General features: G+C 43.8%; 1 protein-coding gene and 1 long non-coding RNA gene across 2 annotated transcripts in view; one reads left to right on the forward strand and one right to left on the reverse strand.

The window, feature by feature from the left end:
* Nucleotides 1-18,647, reverse strand: part of LOC308594685 — a 201,794-nt gene that overhangs the window by 157,518 nt on the left and 25,629 nt on the right. The window lies entirely within an intron of this gene.
* The window catches only part of TBC1D19 (TBC1 domain family member 19), a 78,221-nt gene that overhangs the window by 8,043 nt on the left and 51,531 nt on the right, over nt 1-18,647 (forward strand). Inside the window, exons 4-10 of the mRNA XM_081207780.1 lie at nt 670-745; nt 2,437-2,511; nt 2,683-2,746; nt 5,525-5,571; nt 8,923-9,033; nt 11,407-11,479; nt 13,289-13,327. Coding sequence (XP_081063906.1) covers nt 670-745; nt 2,437-2,511; nt 2,683-2,746; nt 5,525-5,571; nt 8,923-9,033; nt 11,407-11,479; nt 13,289-13,327 — 485 coding nt within the window. The remainder of the gene's footprint in view (nt 1-669; nt 746-2,436; nt 2,512-2,682; nt 2,747-5,524; nt 5,572-8,922; nt 9,034-11,406; nt 11,480-13,288; nt 13,328-18,647) is intronic.

The raw sequence follows: 18,647 nt of genomic DNA on the forward strand, positions 1-18,647 counted from the left end.
GGCAATCTCAGATGTCTAGTGGCGTGGTACTATGGCTTGATGTGTTAGGAAATATATACTGAATAGTCATGACTTGAACCAGGCATAGGCAAACTCGGACCTCCAGATGTTTTGGGACTACAATTCCCATCATCCCTAGCTAACAGGACCAGTGGTCAGGGATGATGGGAATTGTAGTCTCAAAACATCTGGAGGGCCGAGTTTGCCTATGCCTGACTTGAACCATGGTATTAGACTTGCTTCGTTTGAACATAATTCTGACAGAGTACCAGGAGACTCTATTAGTGATGGAGTAAGAAATAAATTCACTCCCTGCCTCCCCTTTCAAGTATGCTTTGCTGTTTTAAGTTTTTTTTTAATGGATATGCAATCCAAAAAAGGCTGAAATTATCTGGTATTATGACTGTGCATGTGTCTGAGTGGCCCATCGTGGGTTTGTTTTTCCAGTAAATTATTATATTTTGTTCAACACAGAGTTAAGTAATGGGATGTAGTAATGTTTCACAAGGCTGGTGGCCGTGAATGGAGGATGATTGCTTGTTATCTCATTAGTGTCTCTGAAAATGATTGTGGTGGTGATGCACTCAATCTTTTAGCATTAACTCTGAAGAGAGAATCAAAGTAATAAATGGAGTAAAAACAAAACCTGTTGTTGCTTTCCTTCTCAAGGTTCCCTTTACCATGCCACCCATCAGCCCCTCCTGAACACACCAAAGAATCTTTGGCTTACATGAGGAAAGCCCAGGTTTGCTGTGATTTAATTTTACTATTTGTATTTAAGTATTGTCATACATACTGTATTTGTATACAGTTTTAACAGGGATATGGGTAGCGCTGTGATCTAAACCACTGAGCCTCTTGGGTTTGCTGATCAGAAGGTCGGCGCTTTGAATCCCCACGATGGGGCGAGCTCCCTTTGCTTTGTCCCAGCTCCTGCCAACCTAGCAGTTCAAAAGCGCACCAGTGCAAGTAGATAAATAGGTACTACTGCAACGAAATAGTGAACATCATTTCTGTGTGCTCTGGTTTCCGCCACGGTGTCCCGTTGCGCCAGAAGCAGTTTAGTCATTCTGGCCACATGTCCCAGAAAGCTGTCTGTGGACAAACGCCGGCTCCCTTGGCTTGAAAGCAAGATGAACACTGCAACCCCATAGTGGACATAGTGGCCTTTGACTGGACCCTCCAGGGGTCCTTTACCTTTACCTTTTTAATGGAAGTGTCTCTGTATGTCAGGGGTGGGAAACCTGTGGATTGCAGCTTCCATCACTACTGAGCATTGGCCAAGTTGGCTGGGCCTAATGGAAGTTGGCGGGCCATTGGTTGCCCACCTCTGCTATATGTCCTCAGAGTGGGACCTATAAGCCATATATTGCAGTATGGAGTACTCCAGTTCTGGATTTTTAGAGGGAAAAGTGCCAGAGTTGTGCTGCCAAGCTAGCACGATTGCACCTCTCGATTTTAAAGGGATGGTTCTGGGGCTGAAACTATATGTAACATGCAGCTGCATACATGAGGTCTGTGACTTCTCCTTTTTTTAAAAAAAAAAGTTTTTAGAAGGCTGTAATGTGACACGGGTGGCGCTGTGGGTTAAACCACAGAGCCTAGGACCTGCCGATCAGAAGGTTGGCGGTTTGAATCCCCGAGACAGGGTGAGCTCCCATTGCTCGGTGCCTGTTCCTGCCAACCTAGCAGTTCGAAAGCACGTCAAAGTACAACTAGATAGATAGGTGGGAAGGTAAACGGCGTTTCCATGCGCTGCGCTGGTTCGCCAGAAGCGGCTTAGTCATGCTGGTCACATGACCCGGAAGCTGTACCCCGGCTCCTTCGGCCAATAAAGCAAGATGAGCGCCACAACCCCAGAGTCGGCTACGACTGGACGTAATGGTCAGGGGTCCCTTTACCTTTACCTAATGTTGATCAGGGGGATGGAGCATCTTTCTCCTGCTCTGATCAAGGCTATAGTCTTCTTAATCTCCCTGATCTAAGCTATGGCTTTTTTAAAAAAGGTAATGTTTATATAGAGAAAAATTCCAATCTCCTCCACAAATTACTCAATGGCTTTTGTGAACAGCATGGTAAACCATATCCGTGGCGGTTGGGAACAGTAACTAGGCCAAGCCAACTTGCTGTCAGCCCCCTACAAGACAGTTTGGTGGCAGCTATTCAGTGGGTGCATTGCCTGTTTGAGGAAGTACGGCATATATCATATAATATATTTCGTTTTTCTTGGTGTTTGGTGTTAATTGACTCTAACTGTTTCATATTTCATGGTGCTGCAAGTCAGTGCACTTTTTTGTATAAAATGTCAAATAAATGAAATTGTTATTGTCTTTTTTTATTTATTAAACAGTTAAGCTAAAAAGCAAAACGCCAATTAAAAATTTAAAATAGATGGAAAGATGGAAAGGTTATATTGATTTGTGTCATCTGTTGCAGGGAAACTGGGAAAAACGCATTCTGAAGAGCCTCAATAGTATGTGTACAGAACTCGGCATTCCATTAGCACAAAAGGTAGCTTTGTTAATTAGTTTTACTGTGAATGCTGCACTTAGGCAAAGCTAGTCCTAATTTAATGGGGTGGGGGTGGATTTTTAATCCATGTTATTAAATGCTAACTAACAGAAACTTTTGCTTTTTGTTCTTGGTTGGCTTATTGTAAAAGTCTTTTTTTATGATTTACAGAGATCAATCAATGAGCAAAAGGAACTTCTAAGTAAATGGAATGAAATGGGAACAGATGAGCCAGGTATGTGAATCCTACTTTATGCAAATTTGACTTTATTTAGTTGTGCCCCACTGCTGATAGAGAGGCTTTTTATTATTTATCTGATCCAATTACATAACACTCTTAATTTAGAAAATGCCAGAGTGGTTCACAAATAGTAATATAAAATACAGAATCACATAACGAAATTAAAATATAAAAATCATTGCAATGTTAAATCAGCAGCAAGATAAAACATTCCTAGAAAAGTTCCCTGTGCCTGGTTTAACAGCGATTTCAAGAAGACCTGAAGGCCAGAGTAGAAAGGTAATTATCTAACATAACTGGATTGACCTTCTGTGAATCTATTGTGGTTGGCCTTAGGGTTCCATTGACCCAGAAGAAAGGTTGGAACCAACCACCCCCCTAGAAAGTGCAGCTCAAGAGCTTTCTTTGCCGCTGCCAATGCCATCTGGTAGGCACGATTATATGCTTGCACCCACACTCTGTCATATTTACTGTAAGATTTCCACCACCTGCATTCTAGTTATCATCTGCCCTTGCTATCTTGCTCTCTGAGAAACCCAGGGACCTGCCCTGGCTCCATAGTGGCAGAGACGACAGAGGCTTCTGTAAGTAGAAAGGGAGGGGAAACACAAATTCCTCCTTTTCCCCCTGCATCCCCCGAGCCACTCCCCATCCTGTTCCAAAGGTTCCTCAACCCTTTGTAGGTGATGGTGTGCAGAGGGAAGGGGAAAGAGTGAAAATAATAATAATAATAATTTTATTTATATCCCGCCCTCCCCAGCCGAAGCCGGGCTCAGAGCAGCTAACAATAGTAAAGTAATACAGCATTCTAAAATCAATTGATTCTAAAATCAGTTCAAAATCAAATTAATGGCAACCATTGGGCTAGAGTTCTGTGAGGATTACCAAGGGGGGGGTTATAAAATTCCCCCACCTTTCCCATTTCTGCTCATGGAAGCCTTCACCAGTTCACAAAGCCTTCTGTCAGTGAATGTCAGGGACTGGGCAAAGGAGGAATGGTGGAGACCACCTCTCCAGCCTGACCCGTCCAGGGAAGAAGAAGACAGTTCAGAATTACAACAGGGGTTTGAGGGAGGTCACAGCTCAGAGGAAGATGAGGGGAAAAGCTGGGAAATGATGGGAGAGGAGGAGAAGAAGGAAGAAGAAGAAGCACCAGGGGGGAGACAGCTGACAGACTCAGTGTCTTTAGAAAGCATTCCAGACCCCGCTTCCCAGAATCTGGCGGGCCTTGAAAGTAGGAGAGCAAAGAGCTCAAAGGCAGAGGGCACTTTTCAGCACCCATAGTGATGACACATGAGGAAGTGAGAGAGACAGAGAGGGTGGAGATTCACTCAGGACAACACCATTATTCTGTGAATATTGAATTAAAGCAGATGGTAAGGACTTTCCCTTGTATTGTCTGTTCCTGGCAATCTGCCGTGGGGGTTGGTTCCTCTGCCGCCTGACAGTGAAGGGACACAAATTAATACATCTCATTGATATCATTCATTACTTTGTACTTCAGCAGTGTAGTGTAAATGTGCATGTGTAAGCCTAACAAATTTTATAATAAAAATATTACAAAAGTGCTCGGGGCCACTGAAGCACATTGCCTCCTGATCCACTCCCAAGAGATAGCCCAGAAGAATACTATGGCATCTAAAGCTGCTGAGAGGTCCAGCTCAGCTAATGGAGTTGCACTTCCGTTTTCCATCTTTGTGTGCAGGTTACCCTACAAGGATGAGAAAGTTGCTTCAAATCTCAAACTCAGACTGGAATGCAGTCTGCTGAAGGTCCAGCTTGGCAGCCCTACAGCCACATATGGCCTTCAGCTTAATTTCAAAAGCCTCTGGATCTTACTATCATTATAATAATAATTTATTATTTATACCCTGCCCATCTGGCTGGGTTTACCCAGCCACTCTGGGCGGCTCACAACAAAATATTAAAAACAATAAAACATCAAACATTACAAACTTCCCTAAACAGGGCTGCCTTCAGAGGTCTTCTAAAAGTCAGATAGTTGTTTATTTCCTTGACATCTGAGGGGAGGGCATTCCACAGGGCGGGCACCACTACCAAGAAGGCCCTCTGCCTGGTTCCCTGTAACCTCACTTCTCTCAGTGGAACCACCAGAAGGCCCTTGGAGCTGGACCTCAGTGTCCGGGCTGAATGATGGGGGTGGAGACTCTCCTTCAGGTATACTGGGACGAGGCCGTTTTATACTTTCTTGGTGAGATGAAATTTATTAGGGATTCCAAAGTTCACCATTGAGCATCACCAAAACATCATAAAATAGTGAGTAAGCTTTTGAGTTTTTCAGAACACTTCATTAGACTAGATTCTCTAAAACAGGGTGGTGATTAAGCTGTAGTTAAATCCATGATATCTGCATTTAGTTTTGTACCCTAAGGTTGAGATTGCAGACTGCTTAGTGTCTCCTAGGTACTGGCAGAATTCTGGAAGGAAGTGGCAATATCTCATGTAGAATTGGATAACAACTGGCCTTGTATGTTAGCTTTCAACAGCAGTCTTTGCACTTCAGCTGATACTTGATGATAAGATTGCATGCTTCAGAATTTGCTTTGAATGTATATTCAAAATTTATGTTGATATGAACACATATTGCTGTAATTAGTATTAGGCGAATTTATCCATCAGTGGTTCATAACCATTTTTTGGATCATGGACCCCTTTGAGAATCTGATGAAAGCTGTGGACCACTCCCGATATTTTCCCCCACAAAGACAATTCTTTTTAATCAAATAACTTTATGTATCTTATTAATTTCAGATCTAAGTCTCTTCAGGCCCGTTTACGCACCTAAAGATTTTCTTGAGGTAATGAAAAAATAAAGTTAGATCTTCAATTATGTATTTATACAATAAAATATGAAGGGTCTTATTGGAGTTATGAAGTTCATATAGACTTTGCCAGTTCAAAGCGATGGCTTAAACTACAGGCATGGTTATGGAAGTAAAATGGGGAAACAAGGACAGGGAAATATCTAAAAGCCAAAAAGGTTTGTCGTGTTCCTCTATGGCAGGTTTAGGGAAGCACAGGCTGGGGGGCTGAATTTCCTCTCTGACTGGCCTCAGCATTCTTGCCAGGTTACTTCCTTCAGCAGCCCTGTTTCATAACCTCCTTGAGCATTTTTGCCATAAATTCCATAAACTGGGCCGGATTCAGCTAACCTGGCATGCAAACGGAAGACAGTGCAAGACTTCCTGCTAGTGCAGTGGGCTTACTCCTTCCCTTCTCCTTCCCCGCCCTGCAAAAAAACAGCTCAGCCAAATATGCTCTGGATGGGCCAGGAAAACCCTCATAACAGTGGGTGGGGGGAGAGGGGAGATTGTTTCCTCCAGTAAGCAGAAATGCTTTCACTGCTGGAACAGTCAAATTAGTGCAAAGTTGAATTCCACCCAGTAAGCTTTAACTCGTAATTTGGGCACAGACGAAAGAAATGAAACAATTAGCAATTCAGTCAGCTTGTGTGTCGGCATTCAAATTCTGCTCAGCTATAAGAATCGCAATTCAAGAGTCTCTTGCACAGTAGTCTGTCAATATAAGGACTGCATTTCATCAGATGGGAAAGTTGGCCGCAGAACATGGACAGAGGCCATTTTTGATGATCCTCCTTGCCCCTCCAGTGCCCTGAACCCCCTCTGCAACATCCCCCAAATCTTCCCCAAACCCCTGAAGCAGATTGAGATGGAATACAGTGGTACCTCGGGTTACAGATGCTTCAGGTTACAGACGCTTCAGGTTACAGACTACGCTAACCCAGACATAGTACCTCAGGTTAAAAACTTTGCTTCAGGATGAGAACAGAAATCGCGCAATGGCGGTGCAGCAGCAGCGGGAGGCCCCATTAGCTAAAGTGGTACCTCAGGTTAAGAACAGTTTCAGGTTAAAAATGGATCCAGAACGAATTAAGTTCTTAACCCGAGGTACCACTGTATGGGCAATTTCTCCCCTGTATGGCCAATAGATTCCTTTCTGAGGACAGTCACCACTGGATCCCACCCATTGCGTCTTGTATCTCTGTTCTCACTTGCGTTACTTCATTGTATCCTAGGTCAGCAGTTTCACACTTTCTCTGTTCATTAAACCCCATTCATATTGCCAAGGCAAATTCCCAAACAACATTCGACTCATGCATAGCAGTGGCCAAGCTTTCTGGATTCCACCATAACACTGCATATATTGCATTGTTGTACATTGTAGCTGGGATGCGGGTGGCACTGAGCCTAGGTCTTGCCGATCAGAAGGTTAGCAGTTTGAATCCCCACGACGGGGTGAGCTCCCGTTGTTCGGTCCCTGCTCCTGCCAACCTAGCAGTTCAAAAGCATGTCAAAGTGCAAGTAGATAAATAGGTACCACTCTGGCGGGAAGGTAAATGGCGTTTCCATGCGCTGCTCTGGTTTGCCAGAAGTGGCTTAGTCATGCTGGCCACATGACCCGGAAGCTGTACGCTGGCTCCCTCGGCTAATAAAGCGAGATGAGTGCCGCAACCCCAGAGTCGGTCACGACTGGACCTAATTGTTAGGGGTCCCTTTACCTTTACATTGTAGCTAAACACTGCAGGGAGAAGATCAATAGTGGTGATTAGTGGAAATGCTTTTCACGAAAGCTTCCCTGTCATCACGAATCTTATTAATGGTTAGCTCTTAAAATTTCCAAGGGACTTTCATGGCTCCCAGAACAGTTTGACAGTCCATGCCCTCAATCTTTTGGTCTAGCTAGAGGACAATACAGAGTGTCCCTTTGGAGACCCCCCTCCCGTGTGTTTGCCCTGCCCCCATATTTGAGGTCATATGTGCTCGTTTTACATGTGGCTTCAGAAGTGAGAGAGGTCTAAATCCGGTTGTGCAAGGAAGAGAGTGACATATTTTAATGAGAAGAGAAGGAAACAACTACTAAAATCCCAAATGAGAAGCACGAGCAGAAGAAACCTGAACCAGTGGCTACAAAATTGATTGATAGAGCTTTTGAACATGAAAATAGTATGGTATCTTATTTTCCAAGAACTATTTCCGTATGGCAGTGTAAATCTGTACAGTGGTGCCTCGCAAGACGAAATTAATCCGTTCCGCGAGTCTCTTCGTCTAGCTGTTTTTTCGTCTTGCGAAGCAACCCTATTAGCACTATTAGCGGTTTAGCGGCCATTAAAGGATTAGTGGCTATTAAAGGATTAGCGGATTAGCGGCTAAAAGGCTATTAGCGGATTAGCGGCTTAGAAAAAGGGGGGGGAGCGAAAAAAAATCGGAACACTTGCAAGACGTTTTCGTCTTGCAAAGCAAGCCCATAGGGAAAATCGTCTTGCGAAGCAGCTAAAAAACGGAAAACCCTTTCGTCTAGCGGGTTTTTCGTCTTGCGAGGCATTCGTCTTGCGGGGCACCACTGTATTAGCTTGCCTAATAAAAACAACAGAACAGAAAGCAAGCATATGGATATGCCGTTTGTGAAGGCAAATGAAAGTCTCATATTTGAAAAATTCCCTTGTGTAAATAGGAATTTCTTTCCACTTTAGCATTGCAAATGCCATTAGTTTGGTTGACTCTATCATAGCTTAATTTGCATATATTAATGAACATTCTATTGCACTCATGCAAATGTAGATAGAAGGCTTACGTTGCGAGCCTGAACTATTGAACTTTATATGTTCTTGGGTTGTTGTTTTTTTATTTTGCTGATGGCTTGAATTATAATGTAACTATAGCATTTATCTGTAATTAAGGCTAATTAAATCCGTCTCAGTTTAGCCTTATGAAAACACTTTGCATAAGTAAACAGTGTTTTGTTATGTCTCTTGTGTTTTCTATTGTTTCTTGACATCTCTTGACATTCTTTGATTGTTAACCTTTTAGTGCTTGGCCTGCATCTACAAATTTGTATTCAGTCCATAATCCTGTATTAACTCGGAGAAATTATTCATGTACAAGCTGGAGTGTTTCATATAAACAAAAGAGACCAGATGAAGAACCTACAGCAGACTCTTCCTGTCTCTTTAACCTTGTCTTTACACAGCACAAGTCTAGAGATGCATGAACACTAAGCTTCCTAGGACCATAGCATGCAATCAGAAATACTTGACAGTGGCTTACTGTGATGAATGAACATGAGAACATAAGAACAGCCTGCTTGATGAGGCCAATAGAAAACACTAACTTGCATTGCTTTTCTTAAAGGTATTGATGAACCTTCGCAATCCGAATTATGAAAACAGTGAGCAGCCTAGTTTTAGAAACCACCTGGGATTAATTCAGGTGCCACTGAAAGTGAAGGACATCCCTGAACTGGTAATAATAATAATCTTTAAATATCATTTGTCATTCAAAAGCATTTCTAAAATAGTAGAAATAAGTATAGATGAACAAAAGAGCTAGATTTTCTTAACTGAGATACTGAGCATTCACAGTTCCTGTTTGGGCCTTCAGATAGGTTGCATTGTTTTCAGTGGGTGTTCTTGTCATTTGCTTTATTGTGACCTCTGCCTGCTTAGTGCTCTGAAAACATTTTGGAGGGGAGAATGTGGAAAGGATACTTGGAGGGTGGGGGGAAAATTTGAGTTTACTGAGCTCTGAACGAGCAAAGGACCAAAGTCCTTGTGTTGAAGAAAGAAGCAGAGTGAGCAATTTACATCCAGGGGCAATGTGAGTTTCCTGGTGGAAATTTCCCCACTATTTTGTATGTTTAAATAATGCCCTACAGCAGCAGTTCCCAATCAGCTAATTACTGTGAACCCCCTATTTTTCAAAAGCCAAGCCACGGACCCCCTACTTCTTAAGATAACTTTATGGTTGTGACGTCTGCAAAGCAATTTTTTGAACAAAATGTGGGGTAACCCAAAATATGCAAAGGATTTTAGGTATGCTTAAAAAAAAAAAAGACTAGGGCTGAGCTGAGCGATATCTGGTTTTCAGCTTCGTGATATATCAGTAGCTAAACATCGCAATATTCCGATATATCACGATGTCTGAAATGGGAGGTCAGGCGTGGGCATGAGGGAAGGAGCAGTCACAGAGATCGGGCGGGTTTGGTACGTGCAGCTCAGGCATGGGAATAAGAGAAGGGGCAGCCACGGAGATTGGATGGTTGGGGGGAGGAGAGAAAGTGGAGTCACCTCACTGCATGGTATGAGTGGGAGGGGATGGGGATAGCCACCATCAGTGGAGCAGCTAGCAAAGCTGCTGCTGCTTTCCTGCTGACTAAGAAGAGCTGGTCCGCCTCAGTGCCAGGGGAAGGTAGTGCCACGATGCCTTGAAGTGAGGACGATCAGCTGCCCTTGTCTCCATCAGCACGAGGAGAAGGCAGCACCTTGCAATTGGCTACCCTGGTCTCCTTCAGTATGAGGGAAGGCAGCTCAGATCGGCAGCGTCACAAGCTGAGATCATTGGTGGTGCCTTGAAATCAGCTGCCCTGCTCTCCCCTTCCGCAAGGAGCTACATACTGCTGCGTATTGCTGGGTGTCAGGGACTGTGTTGCGGAGGGCTGCACTGAGGAGGAATGGTGGGAGCCTCCCCCTGCTCCTGATCCAAATCCTGAATCTCCCCAGGAGCAGGAGGACAATATAGATTTGGAACAGCGGTTTGCAGAGGGACATAGTTCAGAAGGCAGAAGCTGGGATATACTGGATGAGGAACAGCTAGGAGAGGAAACACTGGAAGGGAGAAGGTTAACAGATTCACAGACAGCATTCCTCCACCACCCTCTGCAAAATCGAGAAGGGCTCAGAAAGTGGCAGAACAGAAACCACAGAGGGGGCAAGCTCTGATTACGAGACGTAGAAGTGACGTAGGTTCATAGGGACCGAAGGGGGTGGGCTCTTTAATTGGGAGCACCGCCATTACTAGAAGATGTGTTCTTTGTTCTCTCACTGTGGTTATTAAAGTTTCTAACTGGTAAGAAGAATCATTTTCTTTTGTTCTGCTTATCTACGGCCACGGGGGACGGAGCCGATTCCCCGAAGCCTGACACTGGGTCAAAATCGTTATTGCGGTGTGATTTCAAAACCGATTTTGGCCAATATATTGAAAAATTGCACAGCAGTAAAACAGACCATAACATTTGTGATATTAACCCTAATTGGCAACCACTGCCCTACACAATACTAGGTGACATAATGCTTGGGATGTGGCTGAAATCAAGTTGGGAGTCCTGCTCACAACATGCTGTGCCCACTGCAATACTGCTCATAAGAAATCTTAACAGGGTACCCACATAGTTGAGCCTCTCTGCTTTTAATTCTTGCCTCATTCCTAAGTCAGAGGACTGGGCTAGATGACAATTATAGTATACCGTATTTTTTGCTCTATAAGATTTACTTTTGCCCTCCTAAAAAGTAAGGGGAAATGTGTGTGTGTCTTATGGAGCGAATGCAGGCTGTGCAGCTATCACAGAAACCAGAACAGCAAGAGGGATTGCTGCTTTCACTGCGTAGCGATCCCTCTTGCTGTTCCGGCTTCTGAGATTCAGAATATTTTTTTTCTTGTTTTCCTCCTCCAAAAACTAGGTGCGCCTTGTGGGCTGGTGCGTCTTATAGAGCGAAAAATACGGTGAATCATATTTCTAATTGATAGCAATTTGGAGTTTTGTTGACAACTAATTAAAATTTAAAGAAATATCCTTTGCTGATAAAATATTTGTGGGCTTTTTGTACATTTTTTCTCAAGAAAGAATATTTCAATGAGCTAGACTTGAACACAGGCCAGCTGGATATTGATGATTCTGCACATGTGCCTCCAGGTTAGTGCCTTTGTTTAAAGTAGTAAAATTGTTCTTGGTTCTTACGAGGATTCATGTGAGATATAGATGCTAACGTCTGTTCCAATGACAATTCTTGTGCCTTTATTTGCACTGTGGTAGGAATAGATTTGGCAAGTATAACTTGTATGGTAATGATAGCAGGAAAAGCCAAAACTTACTGAGTACAGTATCTTCATTCTTGGTCGGAATTTGGCTAAATTTTAAAACACTGCTTTTATAAAAGCAAATGTGAGAAGCCTGATTTGGAAAATAGCAGAGCCTAGACTGAATGTAAATCTTTTAGTCCAAAAAAGTTAGGACTAATTGTTACTGAGGTAGTAAGCTTTGGTCTTACTACCTTGAATTACTACTTTGAATTATGGTGCTGGAGGAGACTCTTGAGAGTCCCATGGACTGCAAGAAGATCAAACCTATCCATTCTGAAGGAAATCAGCCCTGAGTGCTCACTGGAAGGACAGATCCTGAAGCTGAGGCTCCAATACTTTGGCCACCTCATGAGGAGAGAAGACTCCCTGGAAAAGACCCTGATGTTGGGAAAGATGGAGGGCACAAGGAGAAGGGGACGACAGAGGGCGAGATGGTTGGATAGTGTTCTCAAAGCTACCAGCATGAGTTTGACCAAACTGCGGGAGGCAGTGGAAGACAGAAGTGCCTGGCGTGCTCTGGTCCATGGGGTCATGAAGAGTCGGACATGACTAAACAACAACAACAAAGCTTTGGTCTGCACTTCAGAGTGAAGGTGTGGGATCACATGACTAGCAATTTCTTCAGACAAAATCCCTGCATATTGAAAACCAGCTGTCAAGCAGAATGGTTCTAGTAGTTTAGAACTGCAGATTAATCCAGAATAGCAAGAGGGAAAGTGTTGCAGTGCTTTAGAGATGAACAATGTTATTGCGGCTAGGGCTTTTATCTCCAGCGGCATTCATGCTGTGTATAGAATACTCTGTAACATTATCTTGATTTATCTTTATTCAACTGATGAAGGACAAAACTTGTGCTACAGCAAAGTAGATAGAGCCTCAAGGCATCTTTTTGTGTTCTATTTATTATCTAACTAGATTAGCATATGCCCTCTTCAGCTCCATCTCTAAATTACAGGAAGCTCTCCTTGCTGGTAATGCATTCGCCACTTGGAAATAATACCTGTCTCATGATGGGAATGAGCAGATAGCCATCAAAATTTAAATGGGTGGAAATTAATAAGACTGCTGATGTTCTATAACTATAGTTGAAGCACCTTTCTCATGAATGAAAAATAGCACATTTGAAGAACATTGTTTATTTTAGACAAATTTTTTTGGGACCTTAATTTCCCCCCCTAAGGTGGCTTACAAAAGGAGAGAATGAAATAATATGATACTTTAAAATAGCGCACTAACAGGCTATACAGGGAAGCTAAGATAAGGACATGCAGAAACCCATCTTCTGAATTTCCATCTCATATAGCGTTCTGATAACCGTATTCTCAAACTGCCCTTTAATCTTTTCAGAGTAGAGAGAGAGAGAACCAACATTGTTTTCCTTTAAAAAACCAAACTCTTGCTTCAAATTACATTTCAAACGAAAAGGGTAAGGGTTTAAAAAGTAGTTTGGAGGCAAACGGGTGCCGTTTTTCGGAGAGAAATGTTGCACATGTGTATTATGAATGCATGTTCCTTGGAAGTCTGGTGCATGTATTGTGCCATGATTTCAGATAAGATGTTTTGATAGTTAAATCAAACGTCCTTCTGCAAAGTTTAAATGGTTTTGAACTCTTTGCACTCTTTTCTTGCTTTACTGTTTTAGAACTCTTTGAAAATGAACATGTACGCATTGGTCAGAAAGGTAAGAATTGGATACTGACTCTAAACAAATTACAAGTGATTTAAGTTTTTCTGTGGGTTTTCTTTGTTTTGTCTGGTATGAAGTGTAATAAGGCTGCAATTCTAAATACTAGAAATTAAGTACCACTGGATGCATTGGGATTTCCTTCAGAGTAAACATCCATAGAATTGCACTGTAAATGATGTAAAATAAAAAATGTAACTTGTACCTTTTTAACGTGATGGAACTGCTAGAGGTTTATAGGTTCTAGATAAAGAGTGTCACAGCTGGCAGATTAAAAACGAAGTGTGTGTGTGTGTTTATGACAGCTTTATTCCAAATTGCTGAATTCCTGTTTTGAATTCTATTTTAAAATCACCAGAGTTGCTTCTGTGCACAAAGAACTCTCATTAGTGTTAATGGAGTTTATGTCCCTGCATCAGATAAGAATATAACTTTAATTCTTCCAGGTGGTTAGTTGCTAGTGCAAAACCTAATGAAACACGTAGCACTAAGTCAGCTTGCAGGATGGTTATGCCGTTTCAAATAAGGTCATTATTCTACCAGTTGAAAGGAAATCAACCCTACGCCTTAATTAAAAGAAATCAAACCCACATGGAACAAATTATTTTTTCTCTGCCTTTCCTTTCACAAAGGTGACTGTGAAAGGAATTAGGCCATGCCCGTGTCACATTCTCCTCTTCTAAATTATATTAAAAGACAGCATGACAACTATGATAATTTGGGGCGGGAGGGGAGAAAACCCAAAATGACATGCTTCTGATCGGGCAACCACTTAAATTAATAGAATATTATTAATATTATGTTGGGAGCTGCCCAGAGTGGCTGGGGAAACCCAGCCAGCTGGGTGGGGTATAAATAATAGTAGATGATGATGATGATGATGATGATGATGATGATGATGATGAAAGTAACCTAGATATCCGTGACCTTGATTTAATAGCATCATTTCAGATCTGTACAAAGCCATTTTAAAAAAAATAGTTTGTTTCAGTTCCTCAAAAAACTGAATTTGGACATTATACAAATATTGGATAATCACTTTTCACTGAATATTAAATGCAAAAAAAGGAAGGGGAATGGAATGAAATGTGTGGATGCAGGAGGTACCTGGTAGGTGGACAGCAGAAAAATAGGAAGTGTGATTTGTGTTGAGTCATAGTCTCACTGTGTGACTCATGCACTGCAAGCTTGACCAAACTAGTCATCAAAGGTGTTAATCTTCACTTTTAAACTTCTCAAGCAGGCCTTCTGTTTTGTTTTGTTTTCTTTTGTTTTCCCAGCAATGTCCTAATTACTGGGGGCTGGCATCAAAGTTCATACTGAACAGAAGCTCTTCCATGGTCCCAGATAGCCTTTAAGCAGGCATCTGTTGCTAACTGAGTTATATTTGACTTGCTGCTAATTGGGTAGCTTTAATATTCGTGCCACTTGCTTAGCCAGGAAATGCCGTGTATTATCTTGGCCGACAGCCCCAGGAAATTATTTCTGGTTTGCCTTGCCAAGCAGCAGAAAAGCATAAACATACCCATATTAGCATTTTCACCAGTGCTATCCCTATCTACTGCCAGGTGTAGCACTGTCTCTTTCAAACCTTTACTTTGTGGGTCAATACTCGGTTTCTCTTTTGCAATCCGGATGTTAGGAAGAAACAAGTTAAGTGGCTCAAAGGTACCTTCCGGAGTAGAGATCTCTAAAACCAAACTAAATCATATAAGCATCAGTATGTTGCATTCCTCTTGTAGCAAGCTGTCTTACACTGAGTTAAATTTTTGCTCTATGTAGCTCAGTACAGGGACGCGGGTGGTGTTGTGGGTTAAACCACAGAGCCTAGGACTTGCAGATCAGAAGGTCAGCGGTTCAAATCCCCATGACGGGGTGAGCTCCCGTTGCTCGGTCCCTGCTCCTGCCAACCTAGCAGTTCAAAAGCACGTCAAGTGCAAGTAGATAAATAGGTACTGCTCCGGCGGGAAGGTAAATGGTGTTTCCGTGTGCTGCTCTGGTTCGCCAGAAGCGGCTTAGTCATGCTGGCCACATGACCCGGAAGCTGTACGCCAGCTCCCTCGGCCAATAAAGCGAGATAAGCGCCGCAACCCCAGAGTCGGCCACAACTGGACCTAATAGTCAGGGGTCCCTTTACCTTCTAGCTCAGTACAGTATTGTCTGCCATAACTTGCAGTGGCTATCTAAGGTTTCAGACAGGACATTCTCTGCCACTGAATTTCAGCGCTTCCCCCAAAGTCCTTTAGCATGTTCAATTTCCTTTATGTCCTTGGTTTCTTTAATTGCCTGCCATGTCCTGCTGTAAGCTTGTTGTCAAGTGCTGCTCTGTTCCCATTTAGCGGACTTTTAAGCACATTGAATTGAATGGCCCCCAGTTCCTTTTGTCTTCCCCCTAGAAAGAAATTTTAAAGCTGCTCTGCCACCTTTTTGACCTTAAGGGACAGCAGTTTGCTCTGCACCAGAACCCACAGTCTGCTCTTGTTGTTCTGGATATAAATTAATAGTTTCCCTTGTCAATTGATCACTATCAACTGCTTTACCCTTTGTATAAATGTCCATTCTCTGACATACTGACCAACCTTAAACAATGCTTTCTTCATCTTTCAAGATAAGAGCTCACTCACCTTCTCTCTTTGCTAAATATTTCTCAACTTCATCTGGGCAAAGATCAGAAAGGCAGTTCTTTTTCTCTTTCTTCACTGTGAACTATCTGCTGATACTTAATTATTAAATGCGGTCTTCCTAAATACTTTAAAATCTCCTTTGTAAAAAGTGCGGAAGACTTATGAGCAATAATAGGTAAAGGTAAAGGGACCCCTGGCCATTAGGTCCAGTCGTGACCGACTCTGGGGTTGCGGCGCTCATCTCGCTTTATTGGGAAAGGGAGCCGGCGTACAGCTTCCGGGTCATGTGGCCAGCATGACTAAGCTGCTTCTGGCGAACCAGAGCAGCGCATGGAAACGCCGTTTACCTTCCCGCCGGAGCGGTACCTATTTATCTACTTGCACACCCCTTGCGCAGTCCCTGCTCCTGCCCACCTAGCATCTTGAAAGCACGTCAAGTGCAAGTAGATAAATAGGTACCACTCTGGCGGGAAGGTAAACGGCGTTACTGTGCACTGCTCTGTTTGTCCAGAAGCAGCTTAGTCATGCTGGCCACATGACCCAGAAGCTGTCTGCGGACAAACACCGGCTCCCTCGGCTTATAGAGCGAGATGAGCACGCAACCCCAGAGTCATCCGCGACTGGACCTAACGGTTGGGGTACCTTTACCGTTACCTTTTTCAGGGTGGAAGTAACAAAAACCTCAAAACGGTAAAACATAGCACTAAAATAAACAATAATAGAACCAGCCGTCATACTAAAAAGCATTCAGCCCAGTAAAATAGCAAACTCCAATAGATAAATAAAACTAAATCAAATTCAGTTCTACAGCCCCCAAATAGGTTTTTAAAGCATTTTCTAAAGGCGAGCAGTAATGATGCACTATGTACCACGGTTGGCAACAGGTTCTATAGCTGTAGTGCCACAGTTGGAAAAGTGTGAATGTGCCAGAAGTGAAGAGAACACACAGAATTTATTTTTAGAAATACTAAATAATGTCTGAAACTAATATTACTAATCCATGGCAATCAGCTTGGTGATTCAAGAATTTATTATCGTTACGTTAACTGAGAGTACAGTCCTATATATTAACCATAGTAAGTGTCAGGGAACTGCCATCGGAGGAACAGGTGGTGGAAGGGCTCACGGAGGCTGGCAGAGACTCGGCAGCTGAAGCAGGAACCAGCAGGGGGACAGGTGGATCTCTGAGGGAAAGCGAGCAAGAGGGAGGGCTTAGGGACACGTCCAGCAAGAACAGTGGGGAGGTATCTGAAGCTCCCATAGGGAGACCCACTCCTCGCCGGAAACTGTCACGCCGCGAGTCCAGAAGACGTGTTTCCGTTAAGGAGCTTTTATGCTGAAAACGATTCCGAAAGCAACCACTGTCGGAATCTGCAAGTGACTAGAGCAGCCATATCTGAGGGGCTCCGTCACAGACAGAGGTTTGTGGACTTGCACAATCTCTGAGGGACTACGATTTTACGCACAAGCAGCTCATCATCCCATCACAGCATTCCGACAGTCTTTGTAAGCTGCGTGTGCAGGAGAAGGCATCATGAGCGACCCAGCCGGAACCGGAGAAGCAGGAGTTGGAGCGGGTCCAAGCTTGGAAGAAAGGTACCGAGCGTTGGAGATCCAACTGGCGCTGCAGACAGCGAGGCTTGAGGAGAGAAGGGCTCAGGATGCAGACAAGAAGGGGAAAGCCACCCAGTTCACCAGAAAGGTACCAGGATTGGTGCAGAAGTTTGGGGGGGGACCCCAAGGACTACCATGCCTTTAGGACAGAGATGCAATATGCCCTCAATGTGCAGTTTGATGAATTCCCTGACGAGGAATCGCGAGTGGCTTTCGTGATTGGGCATCTTGAAAGGGGGGCGAGGGACTGGGTTAGACCCCTGATGGCAACGAATAATGACGTCCTAAAGGACACAATGAAGTTCTTTCGTGCAATGGATCTGATGTTTTCCAGCGATATTGAGCAGGGAGTGGTGCGCAGACAGCTAATGGCTTGCAAACAGGGGAGCCGATCTGTCCGTGAGTACTGGACTGAGTTCACCATGCTGGTTCACAGATTGGGGTGGGACTTATCGGCAGAACCCCTTCAAATGCTATTTGAAGAAGGGCTTGCTTCGGCTGTGAAAGACGAACTTTCCCGGAGTCCCAGGGCGGTTTCTATGGATCAGCTGACCAAATCTGCGCTGACCATAGGAGCGCGCCAGGAGCCAAGAGCCTTGGAGAGGCGGGAAGGGAAGGGGGAACGGTGGAAGGAGTTCCGCATTCCAGACATTCCAGAGCCAACTTTCCCGCCGGCGGAGCCGATGGAAATCGGAACAGCGCGCGCGCACGCAGTTTCAAAGCCCAGTGAGGGGGGAAAGAAGGAGGGAAAAGGTGCCCGGAAATGCTATCTCTGCCAACAGCCAGGTCACTTTGCCAGAGTCTGCCCCCAGAGGAAGGAATGGCAAGGGATGGTGGGAGCTGTTGAGGGAAGAGTGGAGGAAATACCGGAGCAAGTAAAAGCCAACGCCTGGCTGCCACCGTCGGGGCACAGCAGCCAGGCCAAAGAGCAGTGAAAGTGCCCAAGCCAGATACCTCCAAGCCAGAACCTCCTAAACCTGCCCTAGTGATAGAAGTGTCACTAGAGCTGCAAAACGGATACCCTCTAAAGATAAAGGTGCTGTTGGACTCAGGCAGCTCCTGCAATTTTATGAGCAAAG

Source organism: Podarcis bocagei (genome assembly GCF_964188305.1).
Source record: "Podarcis bocagei genome assembly, chromosome: 9".
Lineage (NCBI taxonomy): Eukaryota > Metazoa > Chordata > Lepidosauria > Squamata > Lacertidae > Podarcis > Podarcis bocagei.